The sequence below is a fragment of the Fusarium falciforme genome, chromosome 9 (assembly GCF_026873545.1).
Source record: "Fusarium falciforme chromosome 9, complete sequence".
In the NCBI taxonomy this organism is placed as follows: Eukaryota; Fungi; Ascomycota; class Sordariomycetes; order Hypocreales; family Nectriaceae; genus Fusarium; species Fusarium falciforme.
The window spans coordinates 2,036,839-2,057,930 of record NC_070552.1 but is presented as its reverse complement, the minus strand read 5'-3'; the positions used below and the strand labels follow the sequence as shown (position 1 = coordinate 2,057,930).

General features: G+C 52.3%; 6 protein-coding genes across 6 annotated transcripts; 4 read left to right on the top strand and 2 right to left on the bottom strand.

Annotated features, from left to right (window-relative positions):
* Positions 1–521: 521 nt before the first annotated feature.
* On the bottom strand, positions 522–1,367 carry NCS54_01149500 (Hypothetical protein; the record flags this gene model as incomplete). The annotated part of the gene is made up of 3 exons (XM_053156770.1): positions 522–991; positions 1,043–1,115; positions 1,170–1,367. 3 exons carry the CDS (start codon positions 1,365–1,367, stop codon positions 522–524), a joined length of 741 nt encoding a protein of 246 aa, XP_053012745.1.
* Positions 1,368–7,573: 6,206 nt separating this feature from the next.
* On the top strand, positions 7,574–8,086 carry NCS54_01149400 (Hypothetical protein; the record flags this gene model as incomplete). Its single annotated transcript, XM_053156769.1, has 1 exon — positions 7,574–8,086. The coding sequence occupies one exon, from the start codon at positions 7,574–7,576 to the stop codon at positions 8,084–8,086; it is 513 nt and encodes a 170-aa protein (XP_053012744.1).
* A 1,928-nt stretch (positions 8,087–10,014) lies between these two features.
* Positions 10,015–13,480, bottom strand: NCS54_01149300 (Vacuolar protein sorting-associated protein 54; the record flags this gene model as incomplete). The annotated part of the gene is made up of 4 exons (XM_053156768.1): positions 10,015–10,228; positions 10,284–13,152; positions 13,206–13,342; positions 13,398–13,480. The coding sequence occupies 4 exons, from the start codon at positions 13,478–13,480 to the stop codon at positions 10,015–10,017; spliced, it is 3,303 nt and encodes a 1,100-aa protein (XP_053012743.1).
* Positions 13,481–14,057: 577 nt separating this feature from the next.
* NCS54_01149200 (DNA replication licensing factor MCM5) lies at positions 14,058–16,371 on the top strand (the record flags this gene model as incomplete). The annotated part of the gene is made up of 4 exons (XM_053156767.1): positions 14,058–14,194; positions 14,244–14,370; positions 14,419–15,827; positions 15,879–16,371. 4 exons carry the CDS (start codon positions 14,058–14,060, stop codon positions 16,369–16,371), a joined length of 2,166 nt encoding a protein of 721 aa, XP_053012742.1.
* An 848-nt stretch (positions 16,372–17,219) lies between these two features.
* Positions 17,220–17,993, top strand: NCS54_01149100 (CCHC-type domain-containing protein; the record flags this gene model as incomplete). Its single annotated transcript, XM_053156766.1, has 1 exon — positions 17,220–17,993. The coding sequence occupies one exon, from the start codon at positions 17,220–17,222 to the stop codon at positions 17,991–17,993; it is 774 nt and encodes a 257-aa protein (XP_053012741.1).
* A 48-nt stretch (positions 17,994–18,041) lies between these two features.
* NCS54_01149000 (AAA-12 domain-containing protein) lies at positions 18,042–18,927 on the top strand (the record flags this gene model as incomplete). Its single annotated transcript, XM_053156765.1, has 2 exons — positions 18,042–18,290; positions 18,613–18,927. 2 exons carry the CDS (start codon positions 18,042–18,044, stop codon positions 18,925–18,927), a joined length of 564 nt encoding a protein of 187 aa, XP_053012740.1.
* Positions 18,928–21,092: the final 2,165 nt, after the last annotated feature.

Here is a 21,092-nt window from a genome sequence, read left to right as displayed (position 1 = left end):
CTTCGAATTTTGAACGAGTAGATATTAGTTCTAGAAGATATGCCATGATCTTGACGTCGACCCGAGAAGACATCTTCGTCTTGACTTGGAGTAACCCCATAACACTTAGTGATATACTCACCATCGATCAAGCATTCCCTCCTTAGGTCGATTCCTTGGACTTGACTACATCCTTAGAACGTCCACGTGAATAGTTGTGAATTAAGATTGATTGCAAGGCGGTGTTCCCGAGCAGAGTCGCCATCGGGCCGACGAGCATAGCATGTGGCTTGAACATGGCTTGAACGTTATTCGAAGCCAAGATGGATGGTCACCGAAAAGGGAAGAGCTTGAAGCAGAAGAATATTTATCGAAAAACACCACGTGGAATTATCAATCTAGAACTGTATGATGTCGTTGATAGTTGCATCCATTACATCCTCCGAGTGTTAAGCTCGACGTCTATCCATGATATCCAGATATTCATCCCAAAATCTCATTCCGTGCTGCCTCATATGTAGAATCCGCTTGGGTTTGACAACTTAGATGGCCAAGGCGGCAACACCAGCCACGACGAAAGCACCCAAGGCCTTGCTTGCAACCTTGCTACCCGCGGCCCGAACAGGTGGGGCTGGAGGCTGAGTTGTAGGTCCGGGCGGAGGAACGGGAGCGGGAGAAGCAGGTTGTTCGGCGGGAGGAGGAGCCGGCGGGGCGACTGGAGGGACCGTCTGGCCCGGAGCCGGCGGGGGAGCGGGCTTGCCAGGAGGAGGAACTGGAACTGGAGTTGGCTTTCCAGGCGGAGGCGGCGGCACCACGGGCAGGACTGGAGGAGCTGACTTCCCAGGGGCTGGAGGAGGCGGAGGCTGCGCAGGCTTTCCGGGAGCAGGGTAGACGGGCTTCTCAGGGGGAGGATACTGGGTGACTATCTGAGTCTCGCTTCCCTGGACCGAACTCTTGATGATGGGGGGATAGGTGGGCTGAGGATGGCTATAGGTAACTTCACAGGGGCAGTCTTCAAAAGTTAGACTCGTTCTAATATGTTTGGAAAAATTGGTGGACTAACTCGTGATGGTTACGTAGGTAGGAGCCGTCTCTGCTGTGTAAGTGACGTTCTTGTGAACGATCTCGGTAGGCTCCTAAACGTTCATCAGTAGAGTCCATGAGTGCGTGAGAGGGTAAGCTCGACGTACCGGGCAATAAACAAGATAGTCATCCGTAATTAAAGAGATGATTCCGTTCGGATCCGGCTCGGGAGGGTCTGCGTTGTTGCTCTGGTTCCTGAGAGCAGGGTCGGGAACGGGAGTGACCAACGCCGGACCAGGGCCGGGTGTTTGGGCCATGGCACGCTTGAGCAGCAATGCTGCAGGGATAGCTTGGATGAGTCTCATCTTGTTCTTGGGGGCTCAGACTTGTTAAAGGGAAAAGGTGACAAGTGTTGTATGTAAACGCTGAGGATCTTCGGAAGCAGCTCAAGATGAGTGATGCTGTGATGATAAAACTCGTCAAATCCAGAGAGAACTCGGCCTTCTTGTAGTTTTTCTAGAAGGTCCAGACCGATGGATTGAATCAATCTTGAAAACATTATCTGGTATCGTCTAATTTTTAACTGGTGGAGATCCCCGATGGAGATCGTAGGCCTCGCCGTGAACATTGGTAGCAAGTCTCGTTGACATGCGTTCTCCACGCTGGGTGGTGAAGCTTTCTGTCCGAGCTGATACTTGCGGTACTTGCGATACTTGCGGAAAAGGTATAATCTGTCTAGACACAAGGCACCTTTGGCTGGTGAGAGGCACCCTGATGAAGAGCCCCGGTAGATACAGTCGGATGACTCCAGGGTTCATACCCAACCCAACCAAGAGCGTCGACGGGAATTGTCGAAACTGATGTCATGGCGAACTTGGCATAGCGAAAGGGATGTTCCGAACTCTTGAGTAACAAGGTCGATTAAGCTCGGGTACCTGAAGGAAGCGAGCAATTAAGGAGCTGACATGAAGTATGGTACTGACAGAGTTCACACTAGAGCCTCGATCCCGCGGTTCCAACTTCTTTCTGGCGTTGATAGCTCTATTTCGGTGTTATCCTTGGCCTTTGATTGATTACGTATGCTTGTGGGATAGGAGCGAAGAGCTCCCTAGGCCGGCCGAGGCCGTGACAGTCGTCATGCTTTTCGTCGTCTACCTCCGAGTTGAAGGAGATCGTGGTATCTTGATCTTGTTTCTTAGTCCATCATAAGTCGAGAATCTCTTAATCGAGAGCTTCGAGTTGACCATACCAGATAATCGCTGTGCTTCCAAACGAGCATCCATAAGAGGCCTCTGAATTATGAGGATTCGGTTTCGCTTCGTGCGATATACATGTCTTTCATTCACACGGGACGTACATGGCAATTTATTGAACTCATTAAAGTATTTGAGACTGGAAGCGCCGGAGTTTCGATAAGACCAATAGAGTTGGTAATCAACGGCCACCGCTGACTCCGAAGGAAAGAAAATATCGGTCCAGTAGGACGATGCTCAGCTTTGTCAGTCACCGTTAATCGAACATTCTATAAGTGGCTTCTATGACCAAGGGAATTCCGAAGAAGTTTGTCTACTAGAAATTGAAGGTTCCATTAGCTCAGAACCAAGATATTCAGGTTTTTGGGACTCGGCTGAGATTGAGAGTCACTTGGCCGAGAAAATCTATACGAATGAAGCAAGGTGAGGTCTCGGGTAAGTCGGAACGTTTGGGAATTCCTTATCAAGACAAAGAAATGTAAGAGGGTAATGAAACCATTAACCGAAGCAGAATCGACCATTGACATCGGATTATCAACATCCAACAGCGAGGGGCGAGAGCGAAGGGCGAATACGAGGAGAGAGGTTCACCCTGAGGTGGTCACGTGAGGGTTGTCCATGACGGCTCGTCCGCAGAGGAGCGGGACGACCGATCACACCCCACCTTCAATCCTGCTTTTCAACCTCAACATCGTCCTCTCCAGAAGAAAATCGCCGATTACATCTTCTTTTTGAGAAGCAGTTGCTTCTGGAAGAGATCCATTCCTTTCCCTTCAGTGTCTACGTCACACATGGAACCTGTACCGAAGCTCATTGCTCCGTGCCAGCTCGTTGCGAGACAACGCGATAACAGGCAGCACCACCACATCGATTCCGCAAAAGAGCAGAGATCTACCACATAACTTTGGTTCTCCTTCATCCAACTTGGCCGTCAAGTGACGAGAATCATGAGATAATAGGATCATGTCACCAGCGTCTTATCGGAATGGCTCCAAGCTACCCGCTTCGAACACACTCTCACCCACACTCTCCCGCTCACAAGGTGCGGAATTCTGCGTAGACTTTGATGACTGACCTCTGTAGTTGCCAAGCGGTACCTCAAGGAATCAAGTCGAATCCCATCGTCCCCCTCTCGGTCGTCACTCCCTCGGACGTAGGGATACCGCTTGGAGATCGTCGACTCTGGTTTGTCTCTGAATGAGAGCATCGTGATTGCCGACCACCACTTCTATCGGAGATGCCGGAGAGCCCATTGCCATCTTCAGGCCCAGTTCGATGCAGTAGACATGGACTTGTCGACGCCAGCCAAGACCATCACGCCCAGTTGCCAATCAACCGCTCTCAATTCGACTACTGTAACGATTGGGACCACCCAGTGTGACGAACTTCTGTCAACTGCTCGCCTGGATTGAGGGAATTTGCTCATCCCGCTCTCACTACTTGCTTGGCCGCGAACCTTGTTCTGCGAACTTGGAGGCGATGGAAGGGGAGACATGTCCGCTGACGGCGTGTGGGCAACCGACCTCGGAGTGGAGCCGTGTTCGGTGACGGATCAGACAGAGCGCATCCCGTCACAAGAGAGACCGAACAGTCAGGTCCGCCGGCCTACCGGTCCCCCGAACCTGCGGGCTTTTCTCCATCAACCGCCTGTCATTGGAGGCACTCAGCTGCCAACGCACAGCGTACCTGAATAACCAGGCACAAGAGTTGGGCAGAAGCAACGAGCGTCTAAACCGAGTCCTTCAAGTGTGGGACTCTTGGATGGAACTCCGACTTATCTCTTGCCACACAGGTCCGGCTCGCTGGCAATTGACGCTGCTCAAGATGAAAATTTTCACTCGGATGACCAGCCAAAGTGGACTACCTAGACAAGCTGGACATCAAGCCCTGGATCTACAACGCATGGCGTTCTGCCACCCCAAGTGAATGCTGGCAACCGGCTACAGCCTGCAGAAGACTCGTTGGCAACCAAAGCACAGAGACAGCTACCTACCCAGCTGACCAGGCCTTCATCCCACTTCCCGAGGGGCTACGCGCGCACATGATGACTCGCAATTACAATGAAAAGCTTCTTGCTGAAACAGTCCAGCAAAACTAGGCTATCCGGCTCTGAAGCCGGATCTGCTTTCATGAGGCTACCAGGTAAGCTATAGACAAGGTGTCAAAGAGAAAGCAGAAGGTCCAGACCGGAATCAAGGCAGCTTTGCATAAGCCTGCCCAGGGCAGTGATCGGCGAGGCAACAACAAGGCAGCTCGCAGAGAAGGTCAGGCTGGATGAGGGCATCGCCTACGCGAACCAATTGTCACAGAGGAACATGACGACAAGACCAAGACGGACCACCTGCAGGCTGCAGAACGGAGGGCTTTGGGGGCAAAGTGGAGGATTCGAGAACGCTGCTAGAGCCACGCGGCCAGCGCACCGTCCAAGACAGTTTCATACTGTGCCGGACAGGCCTGACCATGGTGAGGGAGGAAAGACGGCTCTTACGCCCAAAGGAGGGAACGGTTCCCACTCCGTTATGGTCGAGCGTGGATCCGCTGCTCTCTAGTGCGGACGCCTGAGGCATGGAAACGGACTTTCTAACCCAACCTCGCGTAGTAACGTGTCGTCTCGTCGGCCGTCACGATTTCACAATTGCTAAGGGCTCATCGTCAATGCGCCAGGCCCTCACAACGACCTAGCGACCAGCTCTGGGAGAATTCTCGGCATGGACAGAGTTTTCGCGCAGCCCCCACAGGACGGCTCACCAAGTTTTCGTACCTCATCCCCGGTGCTTCCCCGGTAGCCAGGAGTCTGATCGCAAATCGCAAGGATGAGAACTTCTTGGGAAGGCGGATTTGGTTTCTCATTGGCAAGCGGCAGCCCCCCGTGGCTTCCGCTAAGATCCCAACGGGCCTCTAGGCAAGGGGTGGGAGTGGTAGCATTGGAGCGAGGATTGCGGAATTGATCGCCAGGCACAGCAGGCGGTGGAAAGGCTTGCTTGCTGGCCACGGCCACGCTTGTCGTTGCTTATCTGGCAGCACAACGTGGCCAGGCGGGTTCAGTGTCTGAGTCGGCCATCAACTCGCCAACGCTAGTTGACTTCTCAGGCCTGATTCATGGCCTGCCACGATGACGGTCGTGTGCCCACGGAACGGAAATGTTGGAATAATTGCCGCTCGCGTGCTTTTTTGACTTCCCGGGTGGCTATGCTTAACAGAGGCATCGTTCAACGGTTGTGCGAAGTTGCTAGCGCCCGAGCAGCGAAAAGTCTGATTGTGTGCGTCCTGTATCTGATCCGGTTTGGTTTGGCAGGTTCGGTTCTACTCTGTGGAATCAGAAATGGACTCCAGTCGGATCTGGCTCTGATTCATTGATCCAGACCGACCTGTCTCCACGTGTCACTGGCGCAGACAGCCCTGGGAATGGCACACTTGTTGTGAGAAACCCAGGCTTTCAGAGTTTTCGCCGAGGTCTCAGGTTCGCCCAGAGTTACAAGCGAAGGGCATGTACAGAGTACGGCGGTGTCTAAGTGCCTGCAGGCGACCAAGCTGTTCCGGGTACGAAGCCCCAGCTCAGAGCCTGAGAAGACTGCTGCTGACGCAAACTCATCGGGCAATTACCCCTGTGGCTTGGACCCTGTGTGCCTCGTCGTCGTCTCCCCTCCCACCACTCTCGACTTCCCGCTGTCGGCTCCCCGAGAGCCTTTTCGAAACAAGCCTCTAAGGTCCGACCACATGGACGCCTGTCAGGTACCAGGCACTGGTGGCAAAGGCAGAGCCAATGAGGACGCCAAGAGGGCTTGTGGCGCCAAGTCAAGATGCAGCTAGAAGAAAAAAAGAGCGATTTTGTGGGCGCCCCTTGCGGAGTTGTCGGCCGTCTAGCCCCGGAACTGAGGGAACTGGGTCGCTAGCATGCGGCGGTTTTTCAGTGTCAGCATGTGCCAGGGGGTGAAAAGGGAAGAGTTGACGTTGTCATGTTCTTGGCCTTGAGTCGGGTCTTTGTCGAGAGGTTGGGCTCGCACCGAATTCGTACGGTACGGGGCCAAGTACTCCGAGGAGAGGTGCATGGAAGGGCAGAGAGAAAGAGTTCACTGTCGGCTGGGGCAGGCTTTCACAGCTTTGCTGTGGCGTGCTGGAGCTGGTCATGGAGATGAGGTTCCATCGAACAAAGATGATTCATTCGGACAAGGACGAATGAGAGGAGCGAGGTTGCTTTTACTTTCACGGACGGTCGACGGGACGAGATGAAGGGGAGCCCAAAAAAAGAAGGCCTTGAAACAATGGCTCTCTCCTGTTTTCCAGGGGAGGGGGCTCATGGTGATAGGGGAACCGTTGCTTTGTTGCCGCCAGAAACAGCGTGTGAAGGCGGGCCGCGGCCGCCTACGACAAGACAGGTCACGGACCAGTAAGGGACACGCAAACCAACCCACTCCGCTAACAGAGCAGACACCACCACACCACAACGTACCACTCAAGAGATGACTGCAACGATTACAGCGTCGACAGAGATTGGATTCAGTGAGACGACACGCTGAGGGACTTCTACCTACCCCGTGCATCAGGGCTGGGCTCACTGTGCGCGCATATTGCCTGCCATGCCATGCCAGGGCAGGGCATTACTCCCCAACCATGGAGCTTATTCCTATGCTGGGCCTTGCCTCAGTCCCACTGGCGGCACGGCCGGCGGCTCTAGTTGGTGGCTTACACGACGGGAGTCGTAGAGCGGCTCCACGGTCCAAGGTCCACGGTGGACGACCCTTGATCAAAGGCTTCGTCTGCAGTGCCGCCCCACCAGGCGGTCCAACGTTTTCCTTGTCTTGACAAATCTGATCTCGACAGGGAGTGTGGGTGGACGACGGGATGGGATGGGCGAGGGAACAGTAGAGTCTGTGGGCCACACACACACATCCCAGGTGTCCGGGTTCGCCTGCTCACTCCTCCTCGTCGTGGGACCTTGTTTATAAAACGGGCCTCCCTCTCCCCTTTCCACTCCTCCTCTGATCAGCAACCCACAGCACTGTCTTTCTGTTTCATCCTTTCTTGTCTTCGGACTATCATTCCTTGTTTACTCCAAGCTTCTCATTCCTTTTGGAAGCCGAGTTACCACAATCCCTCACAGGCATAAACTATACGAGCTAGTTCTCGATCCACACATCATCAACTCTCAACAGCTGCAGCAACTGCACCTGAATACCAACAACAGACGTCTTGATTCGGTCCTTATCAGACGCCACTGAACCACACTCTTGTCTTGACGACAATCGAGAAACTGCAACCATCTATTTATACCAATACCCTGCAACTTTAGCACCACCAAACCACAAAACACCGCAAACATGAAGTTCGCTACTGCTATCATGGCCTTTGTTGCCTCTGCTACCTACGCCGCTGCCGCCCAGGTCACCTTCAAGACTCTTGACGACAAGGTCCGCACCGTGTACTTCACCTCTGACCCCGGATATCCCAACATCGACCCCGTCGTTGTGAGCAACAAGGAGGACACCACTGTCCAGTTCCCTGACAAGTACATTGGAAACTACTGGGCTGTCGTCAAGGGTGGCAAGAACACTGGCACTGGCATGCTCGGCGAGGTGACTTTCGGCGGTTGGATGGGCAAGACCTACTTTGACGTGTCCGCCATTGTCGTCCCCGGCGACACCAACAACGTCAAGCAGATGTACCCTGCCGAGTCCATGACCCCCGACTCTGGCTGCGAGGAGTTCCCCTGCGACAACGCCTACTACCTGCCCAACGATGAGCAGACCAAGGTGACTGATGAGACTCACCTCATCACCACCCTGGGCGCCGGCTCGGTCGAGCTGCCCGGCAACAAGGCTGCTGCCCAGTAAGCGCAGTCTGTTGACCGCCTAAAAAAGACGGCTCATCTCATCACTTTTTTACTTCTCGACACCCCCCTTTTCGTTGCCGTGTTGACACGGCATTTGACGATGACACGATACGATTCTCTTTCACATACCCCCAAAAGATACCCCTCGCGATTTGACAACAAAAACAAAACCGAGGTCTTTTTTCATCTGATTGCGAGGAAAACTCTGGGTTAGACATTTTGGGCGGAGCAGGCTGGCGCTTACGGATGGATGGATGGATGGATGGGTAAAAAACTCGAGACAAGAACAGGACTGGGCGATTCTTTGTGAGAAAGCCCATCTGGAGAGCAGCATCACTCATTCTGCGCTCTCTCACATGCACATACAAGCAACATTTTTATCACAGGCTTGACGCCTCTTGTGTCAGCAAGGGGGGTTCGAGGCTGGCACTCACTCACACAAACTTACCAAATTCTACGCACATTATTTTTTACACTCACACTCATTGGAACCCAGACCGAAAAAGGATTGGTGCTGTTTGCGTTTTTTTTTTGCATTTATAAACTTCTTCTGTATATATTCAGACATGGCCAGTGAGCCAGATTTTTCTTGTCGAAAAAGACATATTTCTTGACATTATTGGCTCATGTACACGTGAAAGTGACGCCTTTGTTCTTGTTGAAACAAAAAGACCAACCGCCAAGCGCGCGCATGCATGGGTTGGCGGGATTGGGCACTTGGCATGCAAGGTCAGACAAGATGAAACAGCGGGTTCTTTTTGCCTTTCTTCCCACTCTTTTTTGCTATTTTCTCTCTTCTCTTTCTGTCCGAGTATGCACTTCTCCTGCAGGCTGTGATCAAATGACGCTCCTGGGATAAGTTACAGGGGGTGGTTGCTCTGAATGTGAACACGTCAGACGCGCATCAGAGCTTGCGTCCACCGAAACAGCCAAGAAAGTGAGGACTTGTCTTGTGTTGCTGTAAATGGAAGATTGAGCGACAATTGAACGCCTCTCTTTTCGAAAGAGCTTGCAGAAGGAGAAACAAGGCCAAGCAACTTGACATGTAAGAAACTCTATTCTTGTCAAAAAAAGAGCCGAGGGCTGAAAGCCAAGGCTGGAAGTCATGAGTGAGACATTACGCGGCAGCCTTTTCATGATCACGGCAGTTGATATCGCGGTCTTTATTCCGGGTATCACATCACGCAAGACACGGGAATCTGTCTTGTCAAAGACGTACGCGGCTAGCCCGACTTGGCAAACCTGATTGCCAAGAACAGACGTTGAAAGAAGCGTATCGAGGTTTTGCTTCCTTCTCAAAGGATTTAAACCACTTTGTTGTTTGTTGATCCATCCCGAAGAACGGTTGGTTCTGTTTCATCTCAACCAACATCCGAACTCTCCGTTTCGAAACGAAAAAAAAAAAAAAAAAGAGGAGTCGAATGGATTTACACACCGCTTCCTTCCCCGCGAGGCTGAAATATCCATCCGTAGGGCGTGGCACCAACGAGGACCCTGCCGAGACAAAGACCCAGCAACACGGTTCTCGCCAAGACGGGGAGCAAGGGGTTATCTTTAGACCCCAGAACCTGTAAATGAATGTGTTGGCAGTTGAGTTGAAAATTAATTTAAACATGGCCTGAAGGATTGCTGCATCAGCTGGGGAGGGGTTAAAAAGAGATTAATCTTCTGACGGCAGCATACAGTTGCAACCTGCAATCCTTTCATGATGTGATTCGATAAACAAGATGGTCGAGATGGTGTGAATCGGAAGAGAAACCCCAGCCATGGATGAGAACAAAAAACAAAGAGACGGAATTCTAATGGGTGTGAATGAATGTGTGAGGTTGTGCACACACACACAAAGACCGCACTTTGCGTAACTAATCATAACATTGGCCTCCTCCTGGAGCCCGAGATTCGGCTTCCTAGATCTCGTCGTCGTCGTCTCTACTTCTTTTCTTCCTCTTTGCCGGGCTCCGCTGCAGGAGCTGCCTCGGCTTCCTTTGCCTCCTCCTTCTCTTCCCCCTTAGTCTCTACTGGAGCTGGCTCCTCAGCCTTGACTTGTTTCGCGTTGATAATCTTTTTCAGATGTTCATCCGTCTCTTCAAATCCATCTAGCCTTCCTAGCTTGGTCGTGAGGAACTCAATGTCATGCAACATGCTGCACACTCTCTGTTAGTAACAAGCCTCATAAACCAACACGTAAGCCAACATACCTCTTCAAGCCAGCCTCAGTCTTGACTTCGGCGTCCTTGAGGCTTGATCCAAGCTGGTCCCTGTAGCTAGAAAACACCGGAACCATAATCATCTGGATTGACATCTGCGGAAGATGCTTGGTCAAGACGCGGTGCAGTGTCGTCGTCTCCTTTGCTAGCGTCTCCATGTACGGATGTACACCAGTTTTGCCTGCGTCCTTGTCCCAGTCGATCGACTTCATCGTCCGAGAGTGAATAGCTGCTCTGCCGCTCATGATCTCGACCAGTTTCTGGTAGATGCTGTCTTGGTGCTCTTGTAGGAGACGTCTAATCTTATCAAACTCGCCCATGAGATTCGACACGCTCGCCCCAGATCCCGCATGGCGCCTCACAAACTCTCGCATGTGAGGGATGAGCGTGGCTATAAAGGACAGTGCCTGAGATGCCAGCGCCAAGTGCTTGGTCGTGATGTTCTTCAATCCTGCCGATCGGGTAGCACCAGCACCCAGAATGAGTTGTGTACATCTCGAGTTGAAGAGCTGGAGATACGCTATCAACGATGTTGCAATGTCGATCGTCATGGATGGGATCCCGCTTATCAGATGCGAGAACTTGGCAACTCCCTCGAGACATAGGATTGCTGACTTGGGAAGCATGAACGACTCCAAATCGATCGTGGCTGTCCTAGTCTTTTCCTTGCTGGTTCCGTTCGTCTCGATCGCATCTTCATCTTCTGACGGCTCCAGCTCCGAAGCTGGTATCCAGATCTTGGTGCTGTCAGTCCATTCAGCAGGATCTTGGGTGCTGCTGGCTAGAATGATGTTGAGCAACGCCTCATTCTTCTCGTTGAAGTCTTTGGCATTCCACTGGTCAGATTCCATCCCTTGCGCGAGCTTCTGCATCTCTGCGTCGCGGTTCCTCTGCACAAAGTCCTTGATGTGACCATTAACCACCGTCTTTAAGGATGTGCCGCTGCGACCAGATATGGATTCGCATTCGTTGGCAAAGTACAAGTTGAGCGTAAAGTATCGGAGGAACATTGGCAGAGGCAACTGTGCAGTTTGCTCTGCTCGGACCTTCAACACCTTGACAATCTTCTCGATGGCCACGTCAACAGCTTGGCCGAGTAGGTTAGCCATATCGAGACTCTTGTGCAGCTCCTCCTGAACTTCCATCGCGGCGTTGTTGAAAAAACCGCCTGGGTAGCGATCTGGTCTTGGACTTGAAATCGGTGACCTGACTGGGGGAGACCTCAAACCATCCCCTTCTGGGTTGTCAGACAGAGAGCTGGTGATCTCCAACAAAACCTTGACCTGCGTGGTCATTCTCCTTAGAGTCTCTGTGACTCCAATGTAGATCTTGATGAGCAGCTCCTCGCCATCCTCCGCCTCCAACGCGCGAAGGTTTCGTGCCAGAATAGATGACTTCTCCTGGTTTGACAAATGGCGACCTCCGCTCGCGGTAGAAACCGACATCATCGACTCGTTGTCATCATCCGTGGAACTAGGCAGGGGCCGTCGAATCAAGTTCCGAATCTCGCGCAAGACGGCTTCTCGATATGCAATAGTCGCAGCAGCAATATGCTTCGCGCGGTGTAGGCCAAACATGTTGGGAAACAGCTCGGCCTTGAGCTCGTCGGTGCCTGTCAGATAGGTTGGAAACACTGAAGGTGATCTCGCATGGCCGCCCTTAGCTCGGTTTGCTGCGTTGCTCCATCTGAGTAGAATCTCTTGCGGAGAGACAGATTCGGAATGTCGCCGCAAATCACGAATCAGGATATTGGAGAAGTTGGTTTCGTACGCCTTTCCAATGCGAGATCTTAGAGTAGCCAGATCAGCGTTGACACCTTGTAGGGCTGAAGCGGATCGCAGATCTCGTAGCTGAATTTCCGGTTCGTTCTCGGCAGCCGCATCTCTTTCACCGGCGATAAGCTTCTCAAGAGTATCAATGCTTGCTAGAGCCTTGTCGATCTCGCCTTCGTCAACCAAAGTCTCACAATTCGCGACTCCATCGGCGATCTGTTTCAGCTGAAGCACGGCGTCGTTGAGCTGTCGCAAGTTCTCCTGTCTCCGTCTCTTGTGCACAATCTGCAAGCCCTTCGCCGCTATCTCTTCGTCAAGTGCCTCTAGTTCCTTTCTGAGTGTCTTGATCCGTGTGACAGATTCGGCAGCTTCCGAATGCAGTTCCTTGAGGGACCCCAGGGCCGTGAAGAAGGTGGTGGATGCAGTAGAAATCGAGTTGATGAGATGTACCTCGATAGTGTCCATATACCATGACAGCTTCTCCTGCAAGATAGCGTTGGTAGCGAGGGCCTTGCGCGGTGCAGCAACACTTCCATTGAGTCCGCCCTTGCCATCCTCGGCGTTGGTCGGTCGAATAACCTCGGATCGCTCACTGACAACATCAAACGTTCGGGGATTCTCGAGGCGGAAGTCGTCGTCAAAGTACACGGTCGGGATGGTCGACAAAGGAGGCGGCCCTTGGGTAGCTCTTCGAACAAAGCCGGCGCTGGGTCTTCGTACCGGACTCGCGCCCTCATTCGAGTTCAGCGACGAGAGAGATGTAGTAGAGCCCTTGCGGGTCGGTCGAGACCTTGAGCTTGGTCGCAAGAATCCATCGCCTGTATCGGTTGGTGTGTCAGGTTGCCGGCCAGTTCGCTGCTGGTTCGCCTCCTCGTCGTTTTCCTTTAATCTTTGAAGTTGCTCATAAAGGGTTCCAATCTGCGACAGATAAGGCTTGAACTCGTCCACGTCGATCTTGGTGATATTCGTTAGGGCGACTGGTGGAATGTCTCTCGCTGTCGGGGGCTTGTGGGCGCTCGAGGCTGGGGCCGAAGTGTGAGGCTGAAGGCCGGTTCGTACAATCGGGGGCTGGAGAAGGGTCGAGATAGCTACTCGAGGTCAACGATTGCCAGCGAGGCATGTATTTGAGGACGGAACGAACCATTATGGCTCGATTCGTAGACCGAAGGTGCCCAGCTGCTAGGGGCACTGTCCAAGGCGCCTCCTACAGAATGGATGGAGCTGGCTGTAGAGCCACGTCGTGAAGTTGGATGAGGATGCATCTGACCATGTCTATTACTGCCACGCCCCCTTTGGTCAGCCATAATCCAGAGCGCATCCACAGGAGCTTTACCTGTGAAAGGGTAGCTCTCCCCGGCCTATCGGTGACAGCGACGAGAGGTTGTCGGCGGATTTGGCGGCGCTGGGGGAGAACATGGTGAATGAGGAAGCTCTGGAAGAGCCGACAACGGTAGGGTTGACGGCTGATGAATGTCGCGTCCGTATTACTAGGGTATCATCGCTGAATGAAGGACATCAACTAGGTAGAAGCGAAGCGAAGCGCACGCCGACGCACGTGCAGTATCGAACAGGATGCGAAGAGAAGAGACAATTAAGAGATTGTAATCAAGAATACGCCGTCATCATCAACAGGCCTCCGAATTACCCGCTGCAGCTGTAGCCTCCCTTGTCCAGGTGGTAGACACCTTGTAAGTATGCCACGCAGCTCCCCCCCCTAAACGCTACGCTTACCTGAGCAAGTATTTCCTTGGCGCTGACACGTGATGGGAAGCGTTGAGCTTCCTGCGCCATTCCCGATTGAGACGCCTGCAACCACTTAAACGCGCCCCTGAGACGCGTCTCTCCTTCAGGGGGAAGTCGCGTTGGCGCGTAAATTGTGTTACCCTTCCAACTTGCGGAGTCAAGCCCCTCCAAACTCCACAAACAAGATCTCCAAACTCCCCTGCCGACTCTTGCGCTCAACAGCAACGAGAGCAGGCACTCAAAGGTCACAATGGATCGCGGATCAGTCTACTCTACTCACGTCTACGAGCCGAGCTTCGGCGAGAACGGCGACACTCGGTTGCAGCTTCAGACACAGCTCGAAACCTTCATCCTAGACTTTCGGCTGGACAACAACTTTGTCTACAGGTGCGCAACCGTTCATGTGTTGCCTGCGCATGCACTTATACTTTAGCAGAGATCAACTACGAGAGAATGCCTTGCTGAAGAGGTACTTTTGCGATGTCAACATCAATGATTTGATCAGCTTTAACGAAGACCTGGCACATCGTTTGGCATCTGAGCCTGCCGAGATCATCCCCTTGGTAAGGGCTGCGCAACCTTTTGGCTCTTCAATCTCTTACAAGCTATAGTTCGAGGGTGCTCTGAAGAAGTGTACACACCGCATTGTCTTTCCCCACGAGCCCAAGGCCGAGATCCCCGAGCATCAGCTACTTCTCCACAGCGACGCCGACAATGTGTCCATCCGAAACCTCGATTCCATGACAATTGCCCGACTGGTTCGAGTACCGGGTATCGTCATCGGCGCTTCCGTCATGTCATCCAAGGCGACCGAACTCCAGATCAAGTGCAGAAACTGTCAACACGAGCAAACCATTCCTATCCTCGGCGGCTTCACCGGAGTTACCCTGCCCAGGCAATGTGCCCGAACCCGAATCCCCAACGATCCCACGCCAAAATGTCCATTGGATCCCTACTTTGTCGTCCACGAGAAGAGCAAGTTTGTTGATCAACAGATCATCAAACTGCAGGAGGCCCCAGATCAAGTCCCCGTTGGTGAACTGCCACGACATGTCCTCATTTCGGCCGATAGGTATCTAACGAACCGAGTCGTTCCTGGATCGAGATGTACTGTCATGGGCATCTTTTCGATTTACCAGAACAAGGCCTCTAAGAACTCGTCAACTAGCGGTGCTGTAGCTATCCGCACTCCTTATCTGCGAGCAGTTGGTCTGCAGACAGACATTGACCAATCGGCCAAGGGCAGTGCTACCTTCACCGAAGAGGAGGAGCAAGAATTCTTGGAGTTGAGCAGGCGGCCAGATCTCTACAACATCATGGCTGACTGCATCGCCCCCTCCATCTATGGAAACCGAGACATCAAGAAAGCCGTCCTCTGTCTGCTGCTGGGTGGCTCCAAAAAGATTCTTCCCGATGGAATGAAGTTGAGAGGTGACATCAATGTTCTTCTTCTTGGTGACCCTGGTACTGCCAAGTCGCAGCTCCTAAAGTTCGTCGAAAAGGCAGCCCCTATCTCGATTTACACGTCCGGAAAGGGTTCGTCCGCAGCTGGTCTGACAGCGTCTGTTCAGCGAGATCAATCTACCCGAGAGTTCTATCTCGAAGGTGGTGCAATGGTCTTGGCAGATGGTGGAGTCGTTTGTATCGATGAATTTGACAAGATGAGAGATGAAGACCGAGTGGCTATTCACGAAGCCATGGAACAGCAGACCATCTCCATTGCCAAGGCCGGCATCACCACCATCCTCAACGCCCGAACTTCTGTCCTGGCTGCTGCCAACCCTATCTTTGGTCGTTATGATGACATGAAGACTCCTGGAGAAAACATCGATTTCCAAACCACCATCTTGTCTCGTTTCGATATGATCTTCATCGTCAAGGATGAGCACAGTCGTGACAAGGATGAGCGAATGGCCAAGCACGTTCTCAGCATTCAAATGGATGGTCGAGGCGCAGAGGAGGTGGCTGAGTCTGAGATCCCTATTGACAAAATGCGAAGATATGTCACATACTGCAAGACGTAAGTTGCCTAATCCCCTTACCACAGTTTAGGTTGACTAATAATGTCCAGCCGATGTGCTCCTCGTCTTAGCCCCGAGGCTGCAGAGAAGCTCTCGTCTCACTTCGTTTCCATCCGACGCCAAGTCCACGCTGCCGAGATGGAGGCCAACACACGCTCTTCCATCCCCATCACAGTCCGTCAGCTGGAGGCCATCGTCCGTATTACAGAGTCTCTTGCCAAGCTCACTCTCTCCCCCATCGCCACCGAGGCGCATGTCGACGAGGCCATCCGTCTCTTCCTGTGCTCGACCATGGATGCCGTGAACCAGGGCAGCAACCAGGGCAGCCGCGAACTGAACGACGAGGTCAACCGTCTTGAGGCTGAGTTGAAGCGTCGGTTGCCGATTGGCTGGAGCACCAGCCTGTCGACACTTCGGAGGGAGATGGTCGAGGGCAAGGGATACAGTGAGCAAGCCCTCAATCGTGCTCTGATGGTGCTACAAAGGAGGGATACTATAATGTTTCGGAACCAGGGTGCACAGGTGTACCGCAATGGAGCGTAATCTTAAGTGGCTAATGGTATAACGAGTAACTGGTCTTGATGAGCATTTGGGTCATGTTGTCTGGATGATACCTAGGTAGACAGGGGTAATGAATAACGAGATGAAGGCTGTACATATAACTTAAGCGTATCAAAAACCTGTTCACCTGGAAAAGTTCCTGTGTCCCCGTATGTGAATGTTTGCCATCAGCCAAGACTGCCTTGTACGCACATGCGCACACTCAGGCGAAGAAATAAATGAGACACTAGTTAAAGGAGTTAGCATATCCTCCCCTAAGGGTGGATATAAAGCTGTACTAAAGATAATAATAAAATAGATAAATAAGAGACAAAGCATTAATTACCTCAGAGTATTATTTTATTATATCTGTCTAAATTCTACTCATAATTCTTTAGAAGGGTTTGATTGTCTCTGCCGTTCTGGTGTCTTGTTTATTCCTTACCGCGCTCGATGCACAACGCATATCTTCATCTTTCCTTCACGCCCGCCTGTGCTAAACACGTCTCACAATCATCATCAAACAATTTGTCATTGTGTAGGCTGTTTGATATTGTGCCTGGCGGAGGCGTCATTGATACCAACAGACACTAAACAATCGTCGGCGAAGAAACAAGGTAAAACTCACTTCTCGCACGCTCGATCTCCTCTTGAACTCACACATCGCTCAGGATATCGACATCATGGAAGGCGTACCGCCTGAGTAACATGGCATTCTGAAGACCTTAAACCTGCACATTAACACCGCTGATTTCTCGTCGTGCCGCTTCAAGATATATATATACGCCTTGAGAGTCCTACTGCTGAGTTAACCTTCAGGCTCGTAAGCCAACTCCAGGCTATCCTGCAGAATGTTCTTCCCGGAAAGTCACTCTTCGTTGAAATCAGACAGGGACTTTGAAGAGGAATTTCAGGCTTTTGTCCACAACCTTTTCCAGAACGTCGTTCTTCCTTCCAGCACGACAGAGGACCCACGCCAGTTCATGCTTATTGCAGCTGCCGACTGTCTTACCCGTGAACTGACGGATGATGAGGTCAAGGAGTTGAGCATGTCCGAAGCTGAGATGGAGAGCACCTCAGACAATTCCGATCACCCAGGCCGCGTGGAGAGTTGGTTTCGCGATCATCCTGACGCCTGGCGCCGCCCCGAGGCTGAGACTGCCGAGCCTCCACTCCCCGATCGCAATGATTTTGCGAGGTGGTGGAAGGCCTCTCGTGTTGAGATCCCATCGATGTACATCGACCCGACATTCCAAATCTACCTGGTCTTCCGACCCATGGGTAATGAGAACGCGGCTGAGGATGCGCCAAAGGCCATCTTGGATAACTATCCGAGGCCTATCGCGGTTCCGCCCCCCAATGAGACAGCAAATGCTTACTTCGATCGCCTGCTTGCCCCGGACAATCAACAGAAGGTTTTCGTCATGCGACCTGATCTGATAATAAGCCGACGCTCCTTTGGCACAGCCATCACTGCAGCCAGCACGTTGTTCTACAACGACGCGATGAGGCCCCTTCGAACTGGTGAAGTCAACTGGCCGGCATCTCTTCGAAGCATACAGAAGTACATTCGAGACAACGTCTACCCGGACTTGCCTAGCGACGGTTGCAGCTTTGTGGTGTAATTCTCTGGCAGCCAATCGAGAACGGTAGCGACCTCTCAGATCAACAAGATGTATAAGACCTGGATACTTGAACATGTCGGACACATTCTAGACTCTGGCGTTACTGGTCTCGGGGAAAACAGCGGGAAGCCAATCGATATCCTGATCATTGCGCTTTACAGGGCCCAAGTCACCGAGTTCCAAAGGGCGATCAAGTCTCTCATCGACCAGGGTCGCTTCCCGAAAGACACCTTGAACCACCTCAAAGTCAAGACTGTTGACGGGGAGCGGCGAAGACTTCGAAGGAACGACTCACCGGTCTGGCAGAAATCCACGCCCGGGAGGGTAGGGGGCCATTCAACTGGAAGAACCGAGCCGATGGAACCGTGGTGCAGCTGAGTCTGACGGACTTGTGGCAGATTAGCCCAGAAGCAGCCAAGCAATACAAGCATCTAAGTTCCCTAAAGACCGCTCGCCCGAAGAAAACCGCTCGCAAGAATCCCTTTGGATCCAGGGGCGCAGTGGGAGTCAGCACCGCAGAGATGAAAATTGCAAACACCAGAAGATTGGGGAGACTCCCCTCTTCAGCCAAGACCTACCGAGTGAACGCCATCATTCATGATGGCCCCGATTCTGCCAGCAAGCACGCTCAGTCTGTGTTTCTCAAGACGATGAAGCCGTCATCGTCTTTGTTGATTATCTGACTGTCAGTCACCCTGGCTTCACTGCCGATTCCTTCCGTGGCACATTGACCCTCATTCGTGCGCGCGGCATGACTATCTTGCTGCTTAATCGTGGCACCTTTGTTGGGTATGAGCGCCGCGAGCAATTTATCGAGCGTTCGAACCATCTCTTCCGAATTCACGACTGGCATGCAAGTCGTCAGCTTGTCCAGCGCCTCGCGGGCTGCCTCAACTGCGAAACGTTCGATCACACTACAAGCGAGTGCAAATAACCTGTTGACTTCAGCACGAAGGGCGCCTGCGAACGCCAATCATGCAGTAAAGAAGGGCACAATACCGCCACCTGCCCAACCCGGAAGTGTCGTGACTGTCATGAAGTCGGCCATAGTGCCAATGAACGTAGTTACGATATCGACTGAATTATCATGAGGTTTGAGACGGGATGACGACTGGGTAGATAGGAGTATCGGGTAACGAGACAAAGGCACAATGGAAGTTGTATATATGACAGTCATGAGGGCTTCACCCACTTGTCATCATGTTCCCGAGGTACCACCTCTTCATAAGTTTATAGAAAAGTCATCTTAAATTACGGGAGAATAATCATGGCAATAATAGAGCTCTTACACAGTCTCTTCTAATAATTCATCTAATCCTTATGATAGGACGATCGATCTAACGATGACCTTTTATCGTCCAAGCTGGTAACTCACTAAGCGGATCTAGCCTCAGGTCACCTAACCGCAGTGAGACAAAAGAGATAATGCTAGCAAACCAGAAAAGGAGGACTACGTCCTACCGTCATTGCCGCTGAAGTCCAGCCATGATACTGGCGGCAGTCTCAGCGGCCCGACCATCCACATAGTCGCATCACCTTCTTCCGACCAAAGATGCGTATAGGATAGTAGAGTCAGTGTATCAAACATCTGCCCCCTGTATCTAAATAATGGAATGTGATGCCATCCATGTGTACCCTGGTATGGGAGTGTGTACCCCCTTTGCTGCTCTGGACGATGATTGCGCCACTACTTCCCCCTATTCTTCAGTATGGTCCCGTACTGCGCTGCTCGGCTTCTCCAGGCACAAACCACATAGAATCGACGGAAAAGATAGAAAACAGCACTCTCCGACCCCAAAAGATGCAGAGAGCTGTCTAGGATGGTTTATTGATCGGCGATAACAGATGAGAGGTGGCCCACGAGTCGTGGTGGAAGATTACAAGTGTGTGCGGGATATCGGGTCAAGTTGAGGTCACCTACCTGCCTTGGTACCCAACGTTCCATCGCCAGTTGTTGGGATGCGAAGTGATTCCCAGGGCGTGAATAGGGCCCGTAGTTCATGCCTCGATCTGAACGGCTTAGATGCCAACATACTTACCGCCCTGTTTTCTGATATACATCCCGGGTAGATGCGCGCTTATTACATTCACTGTAACCGCCACCACAACACAACCGCGCGGCATTCTTTAACGCAAGAAGCCATCGACCAACACCTTAGCATGCACATGTGCGTCATCATCATTCTGGGCTGCGGCTTGGGCTAGGATTTGGCCCCCAGAAGTAGCCTGAAGGTCCAACTTGCACTTTCTGCCCAACTATCCTGCTGGCTGAGGCTCAACTGGGGTCCAGACAACGGTCGGGAGGGCTGTGCAACGAGATGCACATCATGTGTCTGGCTTGCAGGAGCGAATAAGATGTAGCAGACCCCTTCAGATGACCTCGGCAGCGGTTACTTAGGTCCCCACAGCGCAAGGCGACTTGCTTCTCGCAGGTCGTACCGTCCAAACACGGGGCTACAACGAGGGTACATCAGGGTGACTTGGTGAGCGTCAAGAGCACGTCTCGATGATGCAGATGTCAGTCAGTGATTCATTGGAAGGGAAGCCTTGTTCGCGTCGTGAGGGTGTGGGTTAGGCGACGAGAGTTGGCGATGTCCGTTGCCTTTGGTTTCACCGACTCAAGATTCGAGACTGCTCAACCACTCAGGAATGGCATCCTCAAGCAAGAGGGTGGGCTGAGCCCCTATGAGTCCCAAGGCCAACAGGGCTGTCTTCATTCACCGCCCTTTCGAAGAAAAAGACAGCCTCATCTCGAAGCAACTTCGACCGAGTCCAGATGATCGTCCAGGCGTAATGACGGCGAAAAGGCATCGGCAGGAGGGCCTCAGTCGTGGCTGAGGGTGTGGGCTTTTGGAACGGGTAATTGTGTTGACTAGTTCGGTCGCTTCGGCCATCGGAGACTCCCCCCGGGAATCAAGAACGGGTTTCTTTGCCCATGATGAAAGGAAGCTGTCTAATTTGGGAGGTTACTCGATTAGTCCGCTGCCTTTTGGTGATGCAACGGTAGGGCCAAGATAAGACTCGATAGTCTGCCTCGTGTTTGCGTGCGCAGTAGATACCTAGGTATAGATGTGGGTGCGATACCAGGAGCGTAGGTCC